Source organism: Amblyomma maculatum, chromosome 8 (assembly GCF_055883805.1).
Source record: "Amblyomma maculatum isolate TAMU_Amacu chromosome 8, ASM5588380v1, whole genome shotgun sequence".
Classification (NCBI taxonomy): Eukaryota; Metazoa; Arthropoda; class Arachnida; order Ixodida; family Ixodidae; genus Amblyomma; species Amblyomma maculatum.
In genome coordinates, this window is record NC_139351.1 from 3,272,663 (window position 1) to 3,298,862 (window position 26,200).

Genomic DNA, 26,200 nt, shown 5'->3' on the forward strand with positions numbered 1-26,200 from the left:
CCGTATGTTTTACGCTTCGCCAATCTCTGCAAACTGTTTAGATCTGACGATCGTGAACTCCGCATCGCCAAGCGGACTGTCCGCCGCGCTGCCGTCATCGTTACGAACGCAATCCGTCTACCGCTTCGTTGCTGGAGTTGGCGCGAGTTCAAGCTTTTCCTGTTTTGAGCTTATCTTTCTGCTCATCTGCGGCCTGCGTTATCACTGTCGCGGCGGGTGCGACCGCTGGCAGTAGCAGTCCCCCGTGCTGGGGAACACGCTAGGCCTACTTCAGGCTCGTACACACGATCGTTCGGCGCACGATTTCCGTCGGCCTGAGCGCGCACAGCCGGGGCAGGGCATCACTTGAGATGATTATTCAACTATTTTTTCACGTTTTTCACAAATTCTTGCCATGAACGCACCTCGCGGTTCGGAACCAAGCGCGGCCGGCGTCACGTCTCCGCCGTCTCCCCGCGGCTTGGGCGCGCCGAGCAGACGCCGTCAGCCAGCTCCACCAATGCGGAGACGCCTTATCGTCACGTGCACCCCGAAAGCCAATGGGATTGCAAATTCCACGCTTTCTTTTTTGCAATTCCTTATGCGACCAATGGGCGAATGTAAACAGCAGAGGCGGCAATTTGAAGACGAAAGGCGGCTCTTTCGAATGAGACCAAGATGGCTACGGTGCCGCGCACAAAATGGGAGCTACGCCTCGCGGAAAATGGGTGTTTCGGGGGTCGTTTTCGGCCCAAATTTGGGCGACATCGATTATATAAATTGGCATTGTGACTAAAATACCGACCCTAGAGATGAAAAACTTAGCAGATAGGTAGATAAAGAGCTACTGATTTCATAAATCACATTTTCTAAAAAGTGATTTTTTCGCGATTGTTTGGTCCGCAAGACCCGTGTCCCCCCTTAAGTGGAGAAATATGGGAGAGGCCTTCGCCCTGCAGTGGGTATAGTCAGGCTGATGATGATGATGATGATGATGGGAAATGTGCTCAATATGTTTCTTACACTCACTACCAGAGTTCCAAAATTTATCAGGATCTGATTAGATAAAATTAGGCAAGTTAGTGTTAAAATAAAGATGTTTGGCTGACTGAATGGCATTTGAAAGGGAGCAACGAATTTGGATAAAGTCATGTCAAGCTGTACGGTTATTTCTCGCCCACTTCGCTTTCCTTTTGAATTGCATTATGTCCCTAGTTATCAATGGATTATGTTAACAGTCTTTTTTACTTTGTTACGGACGAAGCTGTCAAAAAGAAGCGTACATTTTTTTAAAAAGTTTTCGAGGTGAGAATCTAGGAAATCTATTATGCTTGCGTCATCGGCATGAGCGTAATCTTTCACAGCATGGAAGCGTGATTAGGTCGAGTTCCATTTAAGGAAAAAGTGACTGAAACAATCTGGTGATCAGAAATCCCCGGACCAACCAAAACATTGTAGTTATTTATAAAACGGGGAATAAAAACAAGTTCAAGAACTGAGTATGAAGAGGCAGTAACACATGTTACTGCTGCACGCCATGTTACACGCGTTACTGCTATGCCGGCAGCAGTTTATCTGCTAAGAGGTTCCGCGGCTAAGCAAATCTCTTTTATTGCGAAAGCAATACTACGCCAGGTCTAATCGCTCGTCGCTGTGTGCCGTGCTTAAAGAAGAACGCTCGGTCACTTGCAGCTAATGCTTTTGCTCCATCTTCGGTTCAGCAGCTTCAACCCTTGTAATTTTTTTCTTTACTCAGTTTTTCGAGCTAACAAGAGAATAACAACCAAAAGGAGAGGAATAACCGAAGATAAAAGATTAACAGCAGTGGTAGGTGCTTGTGTCGCTCTACGCTGTTCCAATTTCAACTCTTTCAATTGGGTGAAGGTCTGTGAATTTCAAGCCCCAACCAAAATTGTTTCGCCTTGGCAACCTTTCTTTCGAACACTGTGTATGTAGAAAAGGGATGGGAAAAACTGAATATTAGTGCAACAATGATAGCCTTTGGGCAACAAATGGATGATATTCCCTTCGGAAAATATTTATGAATGCCGCCTGGGAAAAAAAAAAACATTTCGATGCAGTTACCCGAGGTTTATGAAAGTATGAAAGAACATGCCCCACTTAGAATACAACGATGTCTAATAGATTGGTTGACAACTTATTATTTAGTGAAACAGTGCTACATATCATTTTTTTTTTCTTTTTGAAAACACGAATTTCCTAAGCTTTTGCTGCCAATAATAAATGGGAATATGGTCATGGGAAAAGCAGAGATTTCTTGAAGTAAGCAAATCTTGCAACGACAAATGGACTATATAATTGTTGATAAAAGCAGCTTTTGCTGATGTCATTGTGGGACATAACTTAAGGTCACTATTCTATAAGTATCAATTGTCCATTTTCCCTTTCATCTGGATGTCAGCATCACGGCAGCATCAGACAAACGCAGCTAGCGGCCACTCAAAGAAATTGCAGGATAGCAGTTCCTGCCGTCAACAACAGTCATGCCACTCCGCGCACATACCGGCAAACTGATGGTTGAGTCATGTAGGCAGTGCTGAAATCCGATTGCCCAGTAGTGGACGTTCGAATGCCCCGACTTTGTCACCCAACAAAAGTAGCCCAGGGCAGAGTAAATGGATCCGGAATGGATAATGGATCCTTGAAAATAGAACCCCAGCGGAGGTGTGAGAACTCCTGCAATAGCCGCTCAAGCAGCAAACAGCATATGAATGATTGGCTGACCAAACAAATAGCGCGATGCGCATTGCTCTTAAACATGACATGAAACAGCTAAATTTGCTTGCTTTCATTGCTCAAGTTGTTACGGTAGCCTGTGTCTAGAAATCATTAAGGATCGAAAGCAGGCCTGCCTTGCTTCACTGACCTCGCGGCCAGTGGTGCACCACCGCCAGGCCGGTGGCATGTTGCGAGTTCCACGTCCGCGCTATAAACGCCGCTATTGTCAGAACAATACCAGCGCACCGGCTGCAGAGGCAAAACACAAGTTGCGCTGGGCCTAATACAAATATAATTTCCACACTTACCGAAGTATGGGGTACAATACATTTAGGTTCGCAGGTTAATTTCGAAACGAGCCACGCGCACTTCAAAGCATTTTGTTGCGAAAAATTATCTGCCCCCACGTGACATACACCCCTCCCATCCATTTGAATCAGCTGAGAGTGCGGCTGGTGCGGCGGCAGGCGCGGGCGGCCACCGCAAGTAGCGCGCACCGTTGGGAAGTGTTTTGAAAGTGAGAAGTGAAAAAAAAGCAACTCAATGGGATATTGTGCAAAGAAGCTTTGCGACAGCACTGGCTACTAAAGATTGTGTATGTGCTACATTTCCTGTCTGCCAGAGGTATTTTTCGCACTTCATCTAAAACGTTAGCTACGTTAGCGAAACCATTACAAATGATAGCGACACTGTTAGCTACCTTAGGCCGGTGACAGTTACTACTTGAAGCCGCTACGACGGGACATTCAGGAATGTTTTATTGCGCTGTCGTTAGGTGAGCTTTTTTGTACGATTCCTTAATGAATTTGTTAACACGGTTATAGTGAAAATGCAGTCGTGGTGCAGTTTCATCAGGTCAGGCCTCCTGTGCATGCACATAAGCTTAGCCACTGCCGTCATGATACTCATGCCCAATCGCATCATTTTTGTATGTGCTATGTCGAGAGTGATGTTTTATTTGAATAAAGTATGCAGTTCATGTCGAGTATTTTGTGTTGCTGCCTGGCTAGCGTGCGACCATTTTCGCGGCTGCGGCGCGCATCAAGGCGCATTCTGCTACATTTTTACTGACGCGCCGTAGGTGCTACACGAGAAGAACCAATATACGCGAGATATAGGTGTTCAACAAAATACCGTATTTACTCGCATAATGATCGCACTTTTTTTTTTTAAATACTGATGCAAATTTCGGGGTGCGATCATTACGCGGGGTAAATTTTCTACAAAAAATTTTTGAGCACCGAAAACGCAAACAAGTTGCAGGTCAGACGTCTTAGAACATATATCTCGATTACAACCAAAAATAAAAGCTGAGTAAGGCTTACCTTCGCAATAAACACGCACATTAAGCATCACATGGAGTGCACAATGCCCATTTATTTTTTTTCATCAGTACTCTAATCAAAGTCTGAATCCTCGCCATCCTCGCTTTCACTGCTGCACGACTCATCGGAAACGGCAGTGTCGTCGCTGGGAGCATCTTCACAATCCCACAGGAAGTCATCTTCCGTTCCATCCAAAGCGTTAGATATGCCTGTCTTCTTAAAACTCTTAGCCACTACCTCGTCGGGGATACTGCTCCACGCTTCTGTGATCCACGAGCACAGCATCTCCACGGATGGCCTTCTAATCTTTCCGCTCGGCGTCAAATCATGCTGGCCCATCGCCATCCACTCAGCATAAAGTCGTCGAACGTTGTCCTTGAACGGTTTGTTCAAAGACACGTCGAGAGGCTGCAGCAGCGAAGTCAGGCCGTCAGGAATGACTGCAATGTCCGTGCGCAGCTCTTTCAGCTTGGCACGCACGCTGTCCACAAGGTGACCCCTAAAACTGTCCAAAACCAGAAGCGAGGGAAGCAGAAATGCTCCTGGTCTTCTTCCAGACGTCTTCACGAGGACGCTCCGAGCACCCTTCTCGTTCACAGTTGTATTCCGGGGCATGTCGAACGTCAGTGGAGTTTGATCGGCGTTTCCAATTTGCGACATGAGGTAACCGCATTTTTCGCGAAGCCTAGTGACGAAGTGATGAAAGTCTATCACTTTGCTTTCATACGCGGCTGGGAACCGCTGGCACAACGACGTCCGCCACCTCAGGGAAAGTCCATTCCGTCGCATAAAGCGAGTCGTCCAACCAGAGCTAGCGCGGAAATCCTTTGCGGCGATTCCCAGCTTCCTGGCAGTTGTGCACACCTGCGTCTGTATCATTTCTAATGACACTGCACAACCATCCTTGCGCAGGTCCCTCACATATTCTAGGACCGCCTCCTCAACACGAGGGAACTTGCCCGTTTTGGGTCCACGGAAAGCCCGCCGTGTCTTGTTCGTAGCCATCAGCTTCTCGCGCTGCTTCTTCCAATAGCGTATCCTCATTTCGTCCACGCCGAAATGCCTGCCAGCAGCGCGGTTGCCATGCTCCAGTGCATGGTCGACAGCCTTGAGCTTGAACGCGGCGGTGTAACTGGCATACCGCCCCATGGTGAAATGGCGTGAACTCGCACAAAAACACAAAGCACGCTACGACGCTGCCGAATTGCAAAATGGCGAACGCCGCAAAGCATGGAATCATGGGAACTCCAACGTTACTAGACTAGGTTGGGAACTCGTCGGAATGCATTCGCTGCGGGATGACTGCAGATAAACCACCAGGCGGCTCCATGTTCGGGGTGCGATCATTACGCGGGGAATTTAAAAAAATGGAATTTTGACCTCAAAATTCAGGGGTGCGATCATTATGCAAGTAAATACGGTATGCGGAAGTGCTGTGTGAGAGCAGCACGCGACAAAACGTATAAAAAAACGAGCAGCAGTGGTACAACTGCGGTAGGCACTCCCAACACGCCCGCTGCCATAACGAATTAGATTGGCTTGTTGCGGCAAGAGGGTCTTGCGCAATTTCGAAGTGAACATCAATGCGTTTCAATTGCAGGTAAAATCTGAGGTTTTTATCGGTCGTACACATTGCTAATAATTTGTTCAGTGCTAATAATGGCAAAATATAGCAATTTAACGCATTATATAACTTGTTCTACTCTCGGGTGGGTACAGGCAATTAAGTGATCCGAGTGTTTACCACCGAAAAAACAGGAGCCGCTAGTGTCACCAGCGATTTTTCTGCCCCATTGCTTCTGTGGGAGTGTCACCCCACTGCCACCGCCTCTCTCCACATAAATGTTACACACTAATTGCAATCAGGCTTGGCTTCGGCTGACCCGATCGGGAGCATAAATTTTGGTCATTTTTGATCGAATGGCTTGGCTGCTGCTGAAAAGCTTTTTTCTTTCAGCCAAGTACTTTCAGAGTGCAAAAATTTGCACGTGAAAGCTCTGAAATGCTGATGTGTGCTACTTGTCGCCTTTTCTGCGGATGGGACCACAAATACCAGCATGGCGGTTGTTGTCAACTTGGCTGCTAGATGGTGTCACATACCTAAGATGGCAGCACCTTTGATATAAGGGTCTATAGTCCGTGGGCTGTCATCATCAGCGCCATCAGCTGTCATCATCAGGTTGTTCGTGCCGTATGTCTTTTTCTTTTTTTTTTTTTTGTCACGGATTATCCGATTGCGAAGTTTGTGCGAAATCTGACGGTGTTTGCAGCCAGCGATGGTGCCAAGAAGATAGAAACGAAGCTATCACTGCCAGAAATTGATGGAGGGAAGAAGCGAATCTGCCTCAGCAGACGGCTAGCATTGCCTCACCGACTGCCTCGATCATTTTGATAGATCGAGGCAAGATGTTGAAACTTCAGGGAGCACTGAAGATGACGCATATAGAACTCTGATGTTTTTTTGCACATGGGCAAAGCCCATACTTTCATTGCTCGGTGCAGTCACGCACCTGATGCGGTGTTGTACAAAGTGGAAGGTTTATGTGCTGTAGTGGTGCAATGTAGTGCGTGTTCGTGTTTGCTGCACACGGCAGAAGAAAATAATTGATTTCTTCAAATAAATCAGCTTCGAAGTTAGTGCAACATTTTCATTTGAGGTTTTTGCTGTCTACTTACGAGCCTACTGCCAAGGTACGTCATTTTCATACCTAGGTTGGACCACTGGCTTATAATCGCAGATTTTTTATTACAACGATATTTCAATATAGGGAATGATTTTTTGCGGTCCCACGGGTTTGTTATATCAGGATTTGATTGTAAGCATTCAATCAAAAAACTGCTTGCAACGTCAAAAAATAATTACATATTTGGAATCGGCATCAGAAACTGCACAAGTATGCCAGGTTTTATCACTTTAGTTCAGAATTAGACCTTGTGGAGAAGATTGAGAAGAAATGATCTAGAATCACAAAGAACCTCAATAAGGCGTAAATGAGCATTCTAGGGGGATTTGGGTCAAAGTTATGCTTTGTCGAACTTGCCAAAGAAAAAGCTCATTTTGGAGACAGACAAATGATTTGTTTTGATAATTTTTATAAACAAGCAGTAGTTAAAAAGTAGTGTTACTGTAGAGCTTAATAGTTTATCTTTTAAGCAAAGAACAGATAAGAGTAATAGCTGACGTAGAACCGGGAATATCACTCCTCCAAAATGCTGACTGTGTCCAAAATGCAATCTTGAGAAATCGGGGAAGAATGTTTTCGGCATATTTTTTTTATTTCCAAGGCTAACAGTAACTCATTAAAGTAAGTTCTGCTTGGTTTTTGATGTGGATACGCCGTTTACAGTATAGATATTTGCCCCCCTGCACTCGAAAACAGGTTTATTTTGACAGGGTTTGCGATTCCACATGGTGCGCATGTTGCTGTTTCGCGACCGCTGCTGCCATTGCGCCACTAACTTTTCTTAGTGCTCGATCTGTCAAACCAGTTAAAACTGCTTAGGTATCACTTCTTCATCAGCACTGTCGTGATTGTGCTGCCTGTACATGTCAGGAATCGCCTCAAGGAAATTGTTTGCAGTCCTCGTCACACCGGCCACTCCGTTATCGGCCCGTCGCAGAGCGTTGGCACTTTGGCACCGATTGCAGATAACAGGATGCTGCGTTACTGGTGTGCCTCATATTTTGTTCTTCTTTTTTTAGGTAGTCTTACGCTCGAATCTTAATTTCTCCCATTTTAAACTGTGGTTATGATGACGAAACTGCGCTAATCAGGCTAGGCCTAAATGCATGACCTTTTTGAAATGGCACCAGGCCGCAAGCAGTCGACGCTGGCAGCCAGCCATAAGTGACCGATTTGGTAAGATGCTTTCAGAGCCTAATAGCAGCGTGTGTTTTGCACAGTTTTTTTTCCCTCATTTCCTGCTTCGGAAATGAGGGAAGTGTTTGCTCATGGATGCCAATCGAGATATTGGAATAGCCTGACTGAATCATTATCTTTCGAACAACACGACCAAAATGCTGTCGGTTAAGCACACATAGTGTTCATGCATTATGACAGCCTGTACACACGAAAGAGTAAAAACTGAAAGAAGACACCGAAAATATTGAAGAATTGAAAGCGCTGCATATCGGGTGCCCTTCTGCAATTGTGGTGCAGGTGGATGATAGTGACAGCAGTTGTGACCACCGTGGCGCTGACCTGGAGTCGTCTTCTTGCGATGTGGGCAAGCTGTCATTGGAGACACCTGAGCACCCGCCCCTTTCGAGCTCCCTGGAGGCAGAGCAGAGGTACGTCCCAGTGCAGAATTAAGGGTGTCACTGGCTGATGAGGCAGTGATGATCCAGGTGGGGTTGGGGAGGCAGAAAGGTAAGCATGATTAATTTTGAAGAGGGGCCAGCTCTGGAACTGTGCTTTTTTTTTCCGCAGTACTGATGAGGGTGCAGCCCATACAGGGTCCAGCATTTTTCTGCAAAATTCTTGTGCCTACAACCCCACCTTGGTTATGCATCCCCCTTTTATGTGGTGGTACACATTTTAATTACAAATTAGAGCACCCTTGGCGGGTCCTTGAAATACATAATGCTATGCAAATGTGCAGATTTTCCTTGTGCTCGACACCTGGAGTGAAATGGACTGTTAGCAGTTGCTTTGATGCATCCCTAGGTTTGGGCTCTTGTGATGGCTTGGCTCTGCCAAGCTGCGATTGTAAAATTATTGTTTAAGCTGACAGCAGTAATAAACATTTTATTACTGTGATTAGATGCGGAGAATCTTAAAAGCACCATGGGGCCAAAGTTTTGAGCATATGGTACATCCTTTTCCTTTCTGTTTGGGTGACATTTTTTTTTAAAGGTGAGCAGCGGAAGACAGTTTTGGCAGCTACGCATCTCGCCACTCATTGAGTGGCGGGAACAAAATATTTCCATTTCTAAATGCTGTGAGGTGTTGGAAACAAATTCTCCATCTTTTGCTGATAAAGCTTGCCACATTCAGGAGACAAAATGATTTTTAGAGAGACTTGCAGCAGGGTAGCTTCAGCCAGAGAATGTCCAGATGAGCTGGCCAGGGAAGAGCCACATGGGAGGTAGGGGCTCAAACCTCTAGCCTAGCAAAACCAATTGTTGCATTTGGAAGAAAGGAAAAGTTTGGCAGCGTTTTAAAGGAGGGTGAACACAGAGATGTTCTTCCTGCAGGCTGCTGCGGGAGATGGGCTGGAAGGAGGAGGCCTCGGATGATGACGCATACGCACCACTCACTGAAGATGAGCTCCGCGAGTTCCAGTACCTCACCAAAATGGTGGGTATCTTGCATGCTCTTTCCTTACTGCACTTGGTCCCTCGGGAGGAAAGTGCACAAAAGCGGCACCTTGTAGGTGGTTGGTGGAAAGGTCTGAATACCACAGCAACTTGTGGAAAGGAAGAGGGTGTCAGGGAACAAGTGTGAGTTAATGGCGTCTTGCTTAGAAACTGGTCTGCGACTTCCTAGGAGTGGGAGGAAGAAAGATCAAAATATTTTCAGTAGCGAACCGTATATGCATATGCTCCATTGTTTGACTGTGTGAATATTCGTATACTGTAGAACCTCGTTGATACGTTCCCGGTTCATACGATTTCTCATTTCATACGTTCAAAATCGTGGGCACTAAAACATCTCCCATAGAGTTACACTACAGTACAACCTCGTTAATTCGAAGTCATCGGGACCGCGAGAAATCTTCGAATTAAGCGGGTTTTCGAATTAACCGAACACACCAAGAAATAAGACTTAGGCAAAAAAATTCGTTGCAGGAACGTGTTACCTTTATTCGGCATATTTTGAATTACTACTGAAAGTAATCAGAGATGCTGGTTTGCCGCGTCCGGTAGTTTGCGGCTCCTAAGGTCATGCTCTCGAGTTGGTCAAATAGACGAAACACCTCTGAACTTCCACTAGCTCTACAACTTCCAAGTTGTAGAGCTAGGTCGTTGGCCTTCTCCCGCAGTAGCGTTCCATTGACGGGAAGGTGGGCAGCGTTTGCTTTCTGCAGCCAGCGAAGCAGAGCAGCTTCCACATCTTGATACGTGGGAGCCCGCACTCGTGACCGCTTCGAAGAATAGGTCTTGCCGTAAGCCTCTAGTATTTTTGACTTGTTGCTCACGCCATGCCTTTTGGCCAACTCGGTCTTCGAACAAGCGCTCTTGCCTGCTTCCTTGATCAAGCAGAACTTCTGCTGCAGCGTTAAAGTCTTGTACTTTGGCATTTCTGCACTGCTACGGTCACAAAGCTAGCACTTCTGCACAGTCCCGCCTAAAAAAACTGCACAGTAGCCGACCCCTAACCACAGCGCACAACACAAAGAAATGGCGCAGGCGAGACCGGTGCGGCGGTGGTGGTGGCGTACTTGCAGCGTCGGAGGCACGGGGGAAGAGTGGGCGAAGCACACCAAGGGATGGAGTGGGGGCGAGGTCACGTGATAAAAACCGGTATGCCCGCCGTGTTGCAGTGAAGCACGTCTTCTCCTCTGCAGGCGCGTGTTTCGGCGGTGCGCGAGGCGCACTGTGGACCGATTTTTGTGCAGAGAGTGCTCCGGCTGGGGTGCTTCGCCTATAAATCATCACCATTACTATGTGGCTTTGCCTCGCGGCTCCATAGGGCCGTTGTTTCGCCGGGTTTGCGGCGAAACATGGATCAGGCATGGTCGCATAGCAGTCCAAATTTTCGAATTAACCGGGCTGGCGCAGGCCGCCTGTTCGAATTATCCGGCCAAATTTACATTGGAAAATACGGGACCGCAGAAAACCTTCGAATTATCCGGGATTTCGAATTAACCGAGTTCGAATTATCGAGGTTGTACTGTATTTTTCTCCCGGTTAATATGTTCTCGGAAAACGCGATTTCCTGGTTATTACGTTATTTCAACAAACTGTGGTCGTATAATATGTTTGCGAACAACTGGACATAACCTAACTAGCGCTCGAGACATGAAAAACTAATCAGCGGCGCTCCCCCGTCATAGTTGCTTTGCTGCAGTGCATAGGTGCAGCAGGATGAAGCATCAAAGAAAGCAAACGAGCCAAAATATGAGGCGTTCGTTACTGCGATGGTTTCTTTTGCGATCAGTGCCTTAGGGGCATAGGGATGAACCTTTTGATAACTACAACTACAGTGAAAGCTCATTAATTCGAACCTCTATAATTCGAACTACACTACCTGGTCTGGTGCAGCTTCATAGAGGTGTATAAAATGACCTTCAATTCAAACGCGAGTCGGTTGCACTACAGATAATTCGAACTATGCGCCGCTGCATCCAGGCGGCTTGGCGCCCGGTACATGGCTAAAGGCCTCCACAATAGGGAGGCATAGTTTGAGGCTGCACATGTCCACAACGGGGAGAGAAGATGAAACCAGGTAAAATCATGGAAGAGAGGATCAAGCCGAAATGGAGGCACCGGAGAATAGGGGTTGGCGGCGGCTTCGTGCTCTCCTCTTCTGCGCAATCATTGAAGCTTGCAACTAAGTACTTGCTAATACTTCCTAAATACTTGCTAAATACGGATAATATTTCTGTCTGCACAGTCTCAACCAACGGCCAGGAAAGGCTATGGTGTCAGATGGTCGCTACGCGTTTCCACATGAAAACCAATCATTACGCAGGAAACTTTTCTTTTTTGCCACAGCCATCCATCCTTCTATCCATGAGTCATGAAAAAAAAGCACGCGGTCAGTCGCGATCATGACACCGGCTTTAAGCACCATTCCCTTCAAAAGGTGTTCGCACTATCACGCGTTCCATTGATTGTGTGGCATTGGACGGTGCCCATCCCAAACCCGACATGATAAAGTGAAAACAAGGCCAGCACAACCTGACGAGCGCTGGCACTCTAACAATGAACAATGAAGTCTGGCTCTTGAATGTTCGAGCCAAAAGGTAGTGGAATGCGAATCCTTGAAAAGAAAAAAAGAAGAGAAATTCTAGCGGCTGTACCCTCCCCGCCGCACACTCATACAATAAAATCTGTTTTCCGGCCTTCTCCGTATTGCCAGCCTCGCGCGCTTCTCTACCGCCGCCCTTCCACCCCCTTCTGAACACAAATGGGCTGCGCCCATAGCTCTATGCCGCACCACCCTCCGAAACACGAATGGACCTCGCCAACACACTGACAGCGCTGATCTGCTCGCTCGCCCCTTATTCTGCACAGTTCTGCCAACGGATTTGGTTTTTGTGTTAACCGATTGCGTCGAAGTCGTTCCTGGCTACGTGGTTGCTCTATCTCGTTTGAACCACCGCCGAAACGGAAGATGGCTGATCCGCTCTCTGATTATTAGACGGCACTGCCGGTGAAAAGAAAGCGCACGGTTATCGATTTGGAGACGAAGTGCAGTATCGTGAACGACTACAAAGACGGTAAGGAAGTGTGTGACTTGGTTAAGAAATATGCACTATCGCAACGGTGTCGACGATCATCCGTTCTGCCGAGAATTTCGACAAAGAAAAGGGCTCACTTGACAGTGGGTGCAAACGGTTTCGACAAGGTGCCTATAAGGAGGTGGCCCTCTACGAGTGGTGTCTTTGTGCCGGTGCCGAGAACTTGCCTATCACCCGGCCAATTCTGGCCACAACACATGACGGCTCCTGGATGACACTCATCTCTCATTGGTACAAGCATTGAGCTGTTGACAGGACTAGCTCTCAATTATGTCGTGCTTCTGCACTAGTTGTGAGTGGAGGTTGAAGGGCTGTTATCCTTTTCCAAAGGTCACTGCAACGACATCACCCTGGATGGCCACACTTTTCTCGCACTGCAGTAAGAAGTATATGGGTACATTTCTGTAGGAAACGAAAACTGTACCAACCACGTCCAGAAATGCACAAGCTTGCAAAACCTTATTCCAAGGCACAATGGATTGGCTGTGCAGGCAAGCTGACCTAGTCGCAAAGCATGAAGACTCGCAGGGTATGAAGGAGCAGTGATGGTCAGCCACACAGTATCGGATGACGGTGCCTGACCGTATTCACTGCTCTCCAGGACTGAGCTCATGGGGCCGTACAGTGGGTGCTAAAGACTGCTCCAATGGATCGCTGTTGGCCATTTATGAGTGATCTCTTCTTGAGCAATGCCAGTAGGAGAGCACTCAATATAGCAACGAGCTTCTTCACTTCCGCAGCAATATTGAAAGAGTTGCACCTCAACCTTGGAATGCCAAGCAAGAAGCGAAACACCACGGCATCTGCAAGGAAGCCACTACAGACATGCAGCACGCTTTTGGAAAGCACCATTTCAGTTAGCCATAGTCAAACTGACTACTTAGGCTTCAAGAGCTTTACGGAAAATAAAACCGCAGCAGACACAGGGCGGAGGGAGGAGACTATACAGGGCAGTACTGGGAACTGAAAAGTTTATTGAAAATACAAGGGCTTTTAAAGACAGATGGCACATGTGACCCTACAATCAGCAGAGTGGAATGAAACATGCAAACCAACCAAGACCATCAGCGAAACTTAAGACAACAATCAGCATGTGAAAGTTGATAAAAGGGTGATAACAAACAGGATCTGTAAAAAGGAAGTCATTACAAAGGAATCTGAACAACCGTCAACGACAAATAAAGGAACAGATATAAAAATCCCCGCACGAGGTGAGCGTGAAAAGAAACCAAAACTTAAACTACCGACAACTGTGGGAGAAAGTGGATGCATGTAAACCGCAGTACAAGAAAAGCAAATGCAAGTAGGAGGAAAGAAAAGCACCCAAAAGGTCACATGACAAGGAAACCTAGTTCTTTTTGGAGGAGAGGGACAGAAGGTGAGCTAACACAATCATCTGGATGCGAACACAGCATGGCAACTGCTTCTACAATCGCTCTTTCAAGTTGTCCCTTTCTTCTTCTTATAATCTCAGTCTGGCTGAGCTGTGGGCAACAGCACCGACAACTGCGGCAAATTCGAAGCTCCCGCCTCCCCCTAAGGAAAGCACGTGCTCTCGTAAACAGTCATTTAAGCACCTACCAGTTTGTCCAATATAAACACGCCCACAACCAAGGGGAATCTTGAAAATTTAAGAGTCACCGCCCTTTTTTAAATGGGCGGTGACTCTGGAGGGCTTCTTTTTTATGCCCAGACGAAGACAAGTCCACTTGTCGAAACGTTGGCTCATCTGCGAACTGAGGCGTACCCCATTTACCCTTGTTCAGTTCTTCATACCGTGCAAACCATCTTCTTCCTTTCGTTCTACCTGGATCATAGGGGCAGGTATTATTTCGCAGGCAAAAGGCATAAGCCCTGGCTCTACAGGTTGAAGATGCTATAATTGCACACTGATCTTCAGGGGGCAAAGAAACATAAAAGAGCTTACGTCAGAGGACACATAACTTAGGAGGGTAGATGTGTAGGCCAGTTGGTGAGACATAAGGAAAATAAAACCGCAGCAAGCACAGGACGGAGGGAGGAGACTACACAGGGCGGTACTGGCAACTGAAAAGTTTATTGAAAATTTGTAGGCTTTTAAATACAGATGGCGGTTGTCTCCTGCGGTTGTCGGATGTTTAAGTTTTGGAATCTTTTGTTTTGGTTTCTTTTCATGCTCACCTCGTGCAAGGATTTTTGTCTTTTCCTTCATGTGCTGCTGTCGGTTGTTCAGATTCCTTTGTAATGATTTCCTTTTTACAGATCCTGTTATCACCCTTTTATCAACTTCCACGTGCTGATTGTTGTCTTTTAAGTTTCGCCGATGGTCTGGGTTGGTTTGCAGGTTTCATTCTACTTTGCCTGATTGTAGGGTCACATGTGCCATCTGTCTTTAAAAGCCCTTGTATTTTCAATATGCTTTTCAGTTGCCAGTACCGCCCTGTGTAGTCTCCTCCCTCCGCCCTATGCCTGCTGCGGTTTTATTTTCCTTATGTCTCACCAACTGGCCTACACATCTACCCTCCTAACTTCAAGAGCTTCCTATGTTTTGTCGTTTTTTTTTTTTATTAGAAAATGAGTTCTTTTTTTTTCTCTTTTTTCACTTTTAGCTACTGCATTGATATCTTTGCCTTCAAGGCGGAGAGAATAATAATTTTTGTTTTGCTATGTAGCCAAGAAATTTGAGCATTCCATGTTAGGGGCAGGTTTTAAAATTAGTGCTTTTATATTTTTCATTCTGCTCTAGATCATACACTAGGATGCCCATGTTTGCAATGACGAGCTCGGACTTGGTGTAGATTCGCTAATATTTGTTACAGAAAAAAATTACCCCCAACATTGTGTTTCTTACGGTTTATAGTATCTATTCACCTGTTGATGCACATTTTGATTGTGCAGTTATATTTTGGTTGGTTTTATGCAAATTTTGAGTGATTAATTGTTCTAATTGACCTACTGGAAAAAGATTCACATATTTGAAATCTCCACAGGAAACCAACTCTAATATCTAATTTCATGACATTTGGTCATAAATTACGAAATATAGCTTTAGGAGTCATGTCACGCATTAAAGACCCACTCAAAGGAGGAAGGGACAATATGGAGGAGGTGACCATTTGCTTTAGCCGCCACGCATACCACCTGCACCTATATAATCACAGACTCTATGGCTTCCTACCGCAACTACATCAAAGGACGAATACATATCCCCAGGCTGCCAGAATATTGAAAAATCATGGACGGGGGGTCGGTCACCGAGGCTAAGAGATGTCAGAATGCTGATAGATGTCGAATGATCCGTCAGCTCCACGCTGGAATTATTGATCTAGCTTGAACAGAACCAGCGCAAGCTGTGATTGAAAATGACGCCTGAATTTTCCCTCTCAGCTCATATGCCAGAGCACGCCTCAACGAAAGCGAAAAAAATACAGATTACAGGCCAGGACTACGCTCTACCCACAAACACGTCCCCGAGTACTAGTTGGTTTGTTTACTTCTGGTTTGAACGCCGGTTTCAGCGGCTCCACTTGCTTTGTCTGTTTTCCTACTACGGCTTCTCTCCGACATGGGCCCGACCTGAGGAAGCAGCCGAGCAAAACACAACGAATGGCTCTGGAGCCACCAATAAAAATTGAGATGCGGCAGTGTTAATCAGATAATTGACTGTGATCGGATTTATGTATACGTCGTCATGGTGACGGCTTATGTTTGCTGGGGATGGGGTCACACCGGCGCTTCGTGGAGATTGTATGAGCATCCTGCAATGTAAGCAGTTGTCAATTACAGCTCACTCGATCGCCATTTTCATTTACTAAAGCTTGTGAAGGCTGCTGCAGATGGCTCAGCGATGGCCGGCTGACGTTAAGCGGTGATGCTGGGCTTGCGGAAGAAAGTGTGTCCTCCATCGCCGCAGCCAAGACCATGGAGTGGCGCAGCAGGGATGCACTGCTTGGTTTCATACAGAGTACGCATTCGCAGCAGAAAAGACAAATGTGATCATAAAGACTGCCTGCTATACTCGTGCAACAGTAGCAAATGTCTGCCTGAGTACAGAGCTTCCGGCAGCAGTGCCTGCCATACTCGTTACTAGGCTTATTCGGTTTTAGTGGACTGCACTATAGACGACACTTTGGAACGGGTCAGCGGCCTTACCGTTGTAATAAAGGTTCATCTTTCGTCATCGCATGGGAAGCCCACCTCATAATAAAGTAAGCTCGACAAGATGTGCATTTGGCGACTGTCCTGAATCGGCCTAATTTGCTCCTCATAAGTATCGCCGGCAACTCTTGCCGGTCATTTGCACTATTGGTCAGCAGACCAAGTCACTCTGGTGCTTTATGGCGATTGTGCATGCCTCCTGTGTTGTAAGCAATCGTTGATTTCAGTTCATTGCAGCCAAAACTATGCTCAAGGGTCGTTTTCATTCGCTAAATTTTGCGATTTTTCTCATCATAGTTGCCAGGTTCGCACTCACGAAAGCGATACTTAAAACATGCACAAATATGTTGCTTCATAAGTATGAAGCCCGCGAGCATTTACAGGCCTTCCTTCGTCACTAAAGCAAGTTCAGACTGAAAGAAAACCTCTTTTTCCATTTAATTTTTCGTTCATGGACACGGCTATTGTGGAGGCCTGCCCGATGTGTCGGGTGTTCAAGTGACCTAAGAAATTTTTCAGGTGGTCCTCAAGCAAACTACTGTATATTGTGCCATAGTGTATATATTTCTCTTTATTTTCACCTACCCTGTTCTTTCTTCCTATAACTCATCTCTTTGATTTTGATTTCCTCACTATCAATTTATTTCCGTCTCCCCAGTTCATGTGCTTCAGATAGCAGATATTAGGGCTGGCAAACATCTTTTCCTTCCTTTTGTGTGTACAGTCAATGACCGATTTTCGGACCCTCAAGGGACTGCAAAAATGTCCGAAAAATCGGGCAGTTCTAAAAAAACAAATGTACCTCAAAAAAGGTAATTTATTGCTTACTATTGAGGCCGGAAAAAGTCGCGAATGTTCTTTTGTACCATGGTTCGCTTCCGTGCTAGCAGGTCCACTTGAATTTCAGCGAGAGTCGTCGTGTTGCCTAGCCGACGAAAGAGGTGCGACCGTTTGCTTATGCAAGCGGTCCCAACTCGGCTTTGCGTCGACTGGTGGGTCGTCCTCGTCATCGATCTCAGACTGCGCAAGCACTTGGGAAATGATTTCTTGATCTGTCAGCCCAGCACACAATTCCAACTTGTCCACGTCCGCGAAATCCGATAATGAGACGGTCGAGGAAATTTCGACGCCTGCAGTGCGAAGGTCGTCGATGCAGTCGTCACAACACCGACACTGTTGAGTGCTTTCTCACTGCCGCATGCACACAAAAATTTCTTTAAAAGTTCCTTGAAGCACTGAAGCCGATTCGGTCAAATGCAAGCCAAAGTAACAACAGAATGTGGTTTTCCCATTTCTGCAGCACGACCACGGCTAGGTCTATTCACTAAGCTTGGCAACGCACGTGAAGTGCGCGGCACAAAATAGATGAACAAGCAGTCAAAGTGGTCCATCTAGAGGTCTGAAGCAAAAGAAAGAAAAGAAGCACTGGTCTGTTGCAGAAGCGGAAGCTGCTATAGCCTCAATCCAGCTGAAGAACGGCACGGCCGACACCGGTTTCGAGGCTACAGGAGTAAAAGATAAAGCAAGATGGCGGCGACGCAGCAGTTGGTCTGGTTGACTCTTGAAAAGTCTGAAAAATTGAACAGTCCTCTCTACAGTGTCCGAAATTTTGAGCTGCGTAATACATTGAGTTTATGAGGTATGTCCTGGTGCCGGGAAAATGTCCGAATAATCAAGCATGTCCAAAAAATCGGTCGTCGACTGTATAATAAAATAACCACTACAACAACGTTTAATTTTTCGTAGGCCCTCGTATAGCGCAGGAATTTGGGCTAAGTGTGTCGAAGTGAGCAGCTCCTACTGACAAGGGTGTGGCAATGAGCAACAAGTTTTCATGGTGTGACACGTTGTTGACCAACTGTTGGAGAGCAAATTAGCAACAACTGCTGGCAGGCGTTGACATGCTTCAGAATAGTTCGTCTTCCCGCAGTGTGACACTGCATGAACCATGTGAGGGAAGTCAATGCTTTCACGCACATGGTTCATGCAGTGTCACACTGCGGGAAGACGAACTATTGCAGTGCAGGTTCATGCAGTGTCACACTGCATGAACCTGCACTGCAGTAACTTCCCTCGCGCACTCCTCAGGGGCTTCATGCAGTGCGCGAGCAGATTACTTTACCAGTTACCGGAAGTGTGCCTGTAACTTCCCGGCTGTTGCTGCAGCAAATGACAGCCTGACGCTGATGACATCACTGATTTCAGGAATACTTCCATAGTTCACTAGCACGCACCACACCCTCTGTCTGCGAATTTCAAAAAACGCCATTTTTAAAAGTGAACACAGTACAACCTCGATGTAACGAACCTCAATTTAACGAAATCCCCGATGTAACGAAGTATTTCAGTTTCAGTAACTTTGGGCGCATAGAACACAATATATTTTTAGCCCCCCTATAACGAAGTAAATTTCGGCAAACTTTCAATGTAACGAAATTTAGTTGAAGACTCAATGCCTGTACAAAGGTGTACCACGATCCTGAGTGGTTGCGAGCTGCGCCCATCAAAGCGCACACAGCCTGAAAATAAGTGCAGTGCGGCCAAGGTGGGTCGACCTTGGCGCGGCGGCGCAGTAAAAATGTGACGATGATGATGAAGCCAGCAACCTATGAAGACGTGGATAAAGCCGTTTTTCAAGTGGTCCATGTCAGCCCGGGCGCAAAACATTCCCATCGGTGGTGCGGTCCTACAACAAAAAGCAAAGGATTTCGCATGCCTGCTTGGTCGCGATGACTTCCTGGCTGCATAGGTTTAAGGCTCGACACTCGATTGTTGGCAAAAGCTTGAGCGGTGAGTCGTCATCGGTTGATGCAACAGAATCGGCTGCCTGGATTACGAACGCAGTGCCAGATATCCTCGAGCGCTACGATCCGGCAGACATATTGTTACGGGGTAGTTCAGCTTGTTACGAAGCCGCAAGCCGATGAAGACAGGAGACAGATCATGACCGATGACGATGGTAGATGACGTTTAATGAATGTTCGCGGGCCTAGCGCGAGCGCTCCTGCCCGCGCTACTGCCCGCTTCTTCTTCCTTGTCGTCCGTAGCATGACCCGGGGCCACCGAGCGATCGTCCTGATCGTGGACGAGGAAGTTTATGGCATGATGATGGGCGTGTCTGAATGCTTGAAGAGGAAGAAGGAAGAATAGAACGGCTTGCCGGTACAATGTCTGATGCGTGGGTGATCCGCCTCCCTTGGAGCTGTCAACCATCCGTCACCAGAGTCCATGGGACCAATGGCTCGAGGTCACGTCGGGCAGCTTGGGCGGGGGTTGCGTGTTCGTGTCCATCGGTTCCTTCGGGTCTTTCGGGTCCTTCATCTCGATTCTGATCGGTATGTCTGTTCTCCTTGTCTTCAGGTCCGGGCTGGGGGCTGGGCGGTGGTAGTTGTTCAGGTCTGGGCTTGAAGGGCTGGGGCGAAGCTGCTCGGCGATGTCCCTGGGCCCTCAGTGATGGTCCCGGCTTGAAGATGGTGTCGATGCTCCAAGGCGAGGATGGGGATGCCATACCCCGCACCTCCACCAAATGTTACGAAGCGGCAAGCCGGTGAAGACAGGAGACAGAACATGACCGATGACGATGGTAGATGAGGTTTAATGAATGTTCGCGGGCCTAGCGCAAGCGCTCCTGCCCGCGCCACTGCCCGCTTCTTCTTCCTTGTCGTCCGTAGCAATATATAACTCCGACGAAACGGCATTGTTCTACCAGATGCTGCCTAATCACACACTGGCTTTGAAAGGTGATCGTTGCCATGGCGGCAAGCATAGCAAGCTACGGATCACAGTCCTCCTGTGCGCCAACATGGATGGAAGTGACAAGCGTTTGCCGCTTGTTATAGGGCGCAGCAAAAAACTGCACTGCTTTAAGAATTCGCGGCAACTCGAGATTGCCTTGCCTTGAAAAAAGCATTGATGACCCGCAGTATTTTCCGCAGTTGGCTGCAAGATCTTGAAGAGGACATGAAAGAATGCGGACACCACGTGTGGCTCATCCTCGACAACTGTTCTGCACATCACGTTGACGACTTGGAGCTTGCACATGTGGAACTGCAGTTTCTCCCACCCAACTGCACACCACTCATCCAACCGCTCGATCAGGGCATAATTAACAGTTTGAAATGGGCTTATCGCCGAAGATTAGTTGACAGGCTGCTCCTCGACATTCGGCTGGAACGGTCAATGAAAGTTTATTTGTTTCAAGCGCTCGAGATGCTGTCTGCATCCTGGAAAGTAATGCCAAAGAAAATCATTGAAAACTGTTTTCAAAAAGCAGGCCTTGGAGCAGACGCTTCCGCAGCAGCTCTACCTGAAGGTGGTTTGTCCACGCTTGAAACAACAGAAGCGCAGGCACTTCAGGAGTCTTGGGAGCGCCTTCGCAGTGGTGGTGCTGTGCCAGAGGGCGTCGAGATCGACAATTTCGTTCTTGGTGATTCATGTGTCCTCGCGACAGAAGAGGTGACCACAGAATCGATCCTGAACGATGTGGTTCGGGAATTTCAAGGCGAGAGTGACGACGAAACGGACAATCAGGATATGAGTGTGGCGACGTCCCCACCTCCCGTGAAGTAGTCAATGCGATTGATGTACTGAGGCGCTTCGCGGGCTCTACAGGAGAGGAAGAGGCTATGCGGTCGTTGTGGGCCTATGAACGGTGCGCAATGCCGTTGTTGAATGCAAAGAAGACTCAAAAGAAAGTGACGGACTACTTTACCCACAAATAAAAGTTCTTCCATGCGTGCTTTGCACCAGCAACACCATTTGAGAATTTTATTTGCATGCTATGAGCCTAATTTCAACGTAACAAAATTTCAGTGTAACGAATTCAAGTGCCGATTTTACCGACTTCGTTATATCGAGGTTTAACTGTAAAATTGTTGGCTTTGTTTCAATGAATTATACTTCGGGAGATTGCTCAGAAGCATTCTTTTACACATTGAACACATTTATTGGTGACCTTACGACCCCCCTTTCTGTGGCCTTTAAGACACTATACTCTGCAGTCTGTGAAAATGTTTTTGTACCGTGGAGAGGGTACTCTAAGGAACTCAACATATTAAAAAAAGAAGAATCCCAGAGTTACATTTTAACAGCAGTCGCAGTGCACACTGGGGAAGAGTAGTGAGAACGCCAGATTAAATGATGCTTTATGAAGTCACGAGCATTAAAAGAGGGACTGGCCTTCCCTGTGAATGCTTGAAGCACGCCGCTCAGCACAGACCTTCCCAAGAACTCTCATATGGCCGCAAAGCTTTTGGACACCCAGCAAATGAATACGAGAGCATGCTGCTTGGTACAGTGTTTCATCCTCTTCAATTTTTCGATTCATTGTCATCTGTCACAACTTGTGCAATAAATGCACTACAGTCAACAACTGTAGTGACAATAAAATATACTTCTTTACTCTGGCACATCTGGCTGTTTGCTTTTTGCTGAGCTGCCGCATTCATTCACATTTGCATTGCTGTTTCTTTGTTAGCATGCTAATCATTTTCCTTTTTGTGTTGCACCCCAACGGGTTCATCACGTGGTGACTGACAGTTTTTGTTACTGCGGGAAATTGCACCGTCTTTAAAGACTGTTCTATGTACTACTCCTACATGCAAGGTGGTTTCTTGGCTGTGATGTAATGGCATTATTGGCTGAGGGCGTGGAAAGCCAAAGCCGCTTGACTTGTGTCTGATTGTAGTGTTTTTGGCACAAAGTCTGAACAGCTCCTTTTCCAGCGCTTGTAGAATTATATTTAAGTTGTGCTCAGCGCTGCCGAGACATCCCATTCAGTCCAGTCTGCTGACAGTAAAGGAGGAAATTCCCAGGATTGCTTGTTCATTATTTCCAGATGTTTTGACCCCGCACCCCTGTTGCTAATGAATTCTGAGGGCATTGGGGCTCTTCCTGCTGCATTCCCTTGACTGACCAAGTTGCATGCAAGTGTATCATTGTAGTTTCTCCATTTCTCATGAGCACTGCGAAGAAGCCACTACATTCGCTTAATATAGCCTTCCTGCATGAAAGTCTGCACTGGTATGGTATTTTTTTTTTAAGCTTGGCCCCCGCATCCAAGCACTACAGAGAAGCCACTATGGCAAGTGGCGCTTCTTCATTCAGGTCATATGATCTGCTCTCGGTCAGTATTTGTGTTATACATCGAGGGTTTGTCTTAGTGGCTAGGAAACCAAGTTACGTATTCTGTGAAGTGGGAAATTTTGTGAACCAGGATTGTATTAATGAGGCTGTGCTTATGTAAAGCGTTTCAGATGGTGATCAAGAGGTACAACACAGCATGGATAATTCTTCTATCTCTTCGTCTCGGTCTGAATGCTAGCCTTTTTTTTTTAATATGCAGTGGTTGGTGCCGTTGTGTGGTGTCATTCTTCTTCGCTGTGGCCAGTTTTCGATGGAGGCGGATAGCTAGACATCTGTGTGCTGTGCGATGTTGGTGCACATTAAATGTGGTTGAAATTTCTCAAGTTCTCCTCTACGGTGTTTCTCATAGCCCGAGTTGCGTTAGGACATTAAACCCCACAAGCTGAACCAAACCTGGTATCGTATGTATTTGTGCTTCAGAAGCAATGCTACTCGATTCACTGTGCTTTCTTCTGTGAGAAAAGTTTGTGCTGAGTGTTTGATTGTGATGGTGCAGCGGCAGGAGAAACAGCAGCAGCGCAACGGCAACACCCAGCGCACTGTCGCCACAACAGCACTGCCGGACCGTGCCTCCCTGTGGAGTCCCCGGCGTGCTTGCAGCCAGGTGTATGCCGGTCTGGTGATGGGGAACGGCTGGAGCTCCTCATCTTCGTCCGACACAGACTCGGACGGTGACTGATGAAGCACACTGCCAGCTTTGCTCGCTGCTCCACTGGGCCTCCCCGAGAGAGACGCTGCCTGCTTTGTCAAATTGTGGTCTTTGGGTGGTGCTGTCTGCCCCCGTTTCTTCGCTGTGGGGCTCTTTTTTTCCATGGGCCCCTTCTTTGTGGTCATGCTGGCTAATGGCTGCCAAAGGCCTTCCAACATCGAGCAGGGGGGTGCGTGTCAGTGGACTATGTCTGCTTCGTGCCTGACTTGGGCATTTCACAATTTATGGCTCCTTACCAAAGTGGTGTGCTGAAAAGTTTCCATTCCTCAGCTGGAGCTGGACATTGTGAGCCTGTCTTTCTCACGCAACCATGTGCCATGCCAGTCAGTCTCTCACCATTGCACGTTTCTAAGCAGTAGCTGCATGTTTGGGCGCCACCACCAGGAAATGTAGTGCCAGTCAGTGCGCCTGGTAAGCAGATTTCTCACCCCAGTTTTGGTGGCCCTTTTATAAAATGCCAATCTGAGGATCGTGGCAAGATTTGGCTTGGTGCAGTTTTTGCATGTTGAGCACAACTGATTGCATTTGGACGCTTTACTCGGCAGGCATGCATCTACATTTTTGTTATGTTCACTTCTCTCTGAGGTGCCCCAAGGGAGTGTGTCGGAGGAGGGTGCAGTTCTGTGAACTCAACCACCCACTCACTTTGTTGCCACATCCAGTTGGATTTTTGGGTGTGGCATGACTGTACATAGATGGGCCTGAGGTGGGGATGACTGTGACCACCTTCACCATGCGACCAAGTCGGCAACAGAAGGGTGGCATGGCGATGCTCTCTCTCAAGAGACCCCACCTTCCTTCTCCCTCTCTTTTGTACAGCGACTTTTTATGTTTCTTGTAAATGACATCCTTCCAAAAGTGATTTGACTGAGCACTCTCTTGTTGAAAAGATTGAATAAAAAAAGTATGAACCTAATGACTGCCAGCGAGTCTTTTCTTCATGTTTCCTCTACAAAGGGAAACGAGCTGCACAGTAACACTCATGGCCTGAGGGCATTGTTGCCTCTGCCAGTTCATTGGCGTTCTGAATTTTCCATTTGGCAGATTATTTTAATAGACACGTGCAAGTTGCATTCTCTACCCATATTTAACAGGTGGTCCTGTAGTCCTGCTGTTATTCCAGCTGTGATACATCTTTAGGCCGCCCACAGATTGCACCGAAGGACTGTCTTGGTCTGACAATCAATCAGAATTGAAAATATAGACAGGCATCACAACACAAAACAAACCAAAACTCATGAAATAAGAATATGACGGTCCAACTCTGTTGCAAAATTGCTTGAAAGAAAAATATGAGAAGGTAAAGCATTCGATTCAGATACAGTTCTTGGGAAGTATCTATTTTTAAATATGTTTGTGCGGGCTAAAATTGGTGCCAGCGAGTGTTCCTCACAATGTGTTCCTCTTCTCGTACAATGAGCTTTGACGCATTTAGGTAACTTCATTTTTATTTTTCCTTGTAGCAGTGATTAACCTTCCTTCGGTATTGCAGGGTGTGTATGTGGTGTGGTTTCATAAGCGTAGATGGTGAATATTTGCCAAATATAAATTTCGCAGCTTTTATTTGCACACGCTCGAGTTGTATGATATCTTCTTTATTGTGGGGGTCCCATACAACCGCCGCATACTCAAGTTTAGCTCTTGCACAGTTGTTATAGGCAAGACGCTTAGTACTGGCAGGAGCATTCCCAAGTTTTCGCTTTAGAAACCACAGTTTGCGAAGTGCAGCAGCAGAAGTTTCCGATATGTGTTTCGACCAAGTTAATTTATTTGTAAGCGTAAACCCCGAGTATTTACATGACTCCACCTCTAAAATATTGTTATTAAGCTGATGTGCAAAGGAACACGGGTATATTTTCTTTGTTACTCTTAAAAGTACTGTTTAATCAATGTTAAACTGCATACCCCAATTTGTACACCAGTGAGAAATAGCTTCTAAAGTATCCTGTAATATTTCTTGATCCTTTGTGCACGTAATTTCTTTAAACACAACACAGTCATCGGCAAATAATCGGGCAGAAACCTGCGCAGGAATAACATCTAACAAGTCATTGATGAAAATAAAAAAAAAAAAAAGGAGCGAGCCCAAGACACTTCCCTGAGGCACGCCAGAAGTAATGTCTAACATCCGAGAACAGTTCCTGATGGTGATGTACTGTTTCCTATCACTAAGGTAGGCTTTGATCCAGTGGACAATACTTTGAGGAATACCAATACATTCCAGTTTAAACAACAGTTTTGCATGTGAGACCCGCTCAGAAGCTCTAGAGACGTCTAGGAACAACACATCCCAGTTCATGCACAGTCGATAGCAGTTGTGTGACAGTTGATAGCCATTTTCGAAAACCATGTTGGAATTCAGATAATACCTTGTCTTCTAAGTGTTGCCAAATATATGGTGCTATAACATGCTCCAGCTTTTTTCAGCACATGTGTAAATCTGAAGAAGGAACGCAACAGATTAGTAAGAAAGAAACCCATCAACGAATTAGCGGTGAGGGGGAGGGCAGGAGAATTCAGGACCTCGCTACAGAGTATATATTCAGCTCTAACCGAGGATGGTGACATTACCCTAGAAGCAATGAACAATAATTTCAGAGATATCATTACTGAGTGTGCGGTAGAAGTAGGCGGTAGGATAGTTAGAGAGGATACCGGTAAGTTGTCTAAGGAGACGAAAGATTTGATTAAGAAACGCTAGAGTATGAAAGCTTCCAATCCAACAGACCAGATCGAATTGGCCGAGATATCAAAGGTA

The 26,200-nt window shown here is 46.6% G+C and overlaps 1 protein-coding gene across 3 annotated transcripts in view; it reads left to right on the plus strand.

Annotated features, from left to right (window-relative positions):
• Nucleotides 1-24,358, plus strand: part of LOC146180450 (vasculin-like protein 1) — a 158,674-nt gene extending 134,316 nt beyond the window's left edge. For all 3 annotated transcript variants that reach the window (XM_084576041.1, XM_084576040.1, XM_084576039.1), the window contains 3 exons: nt 8,204-8,334; nt 9,241-9,343; nt 23,230-24,358. In XM_084576041.1, the coding sequence (XP_084432167.1) occupies nt 8,204-8,334; nt 9,241-9,343; nt 23,230-23,412 (417 nt within the window). In that variant the 3' untranslated portion in view covers nt 23,413-24,358. The remainder of the gene's footprint in view (nt 1-8,203; nt 8,335-9,240; nt 9,344-23,229) is intronic.
• Nucleotides 24,359-26,200: the final 1,842 nt, after the last annotated feature.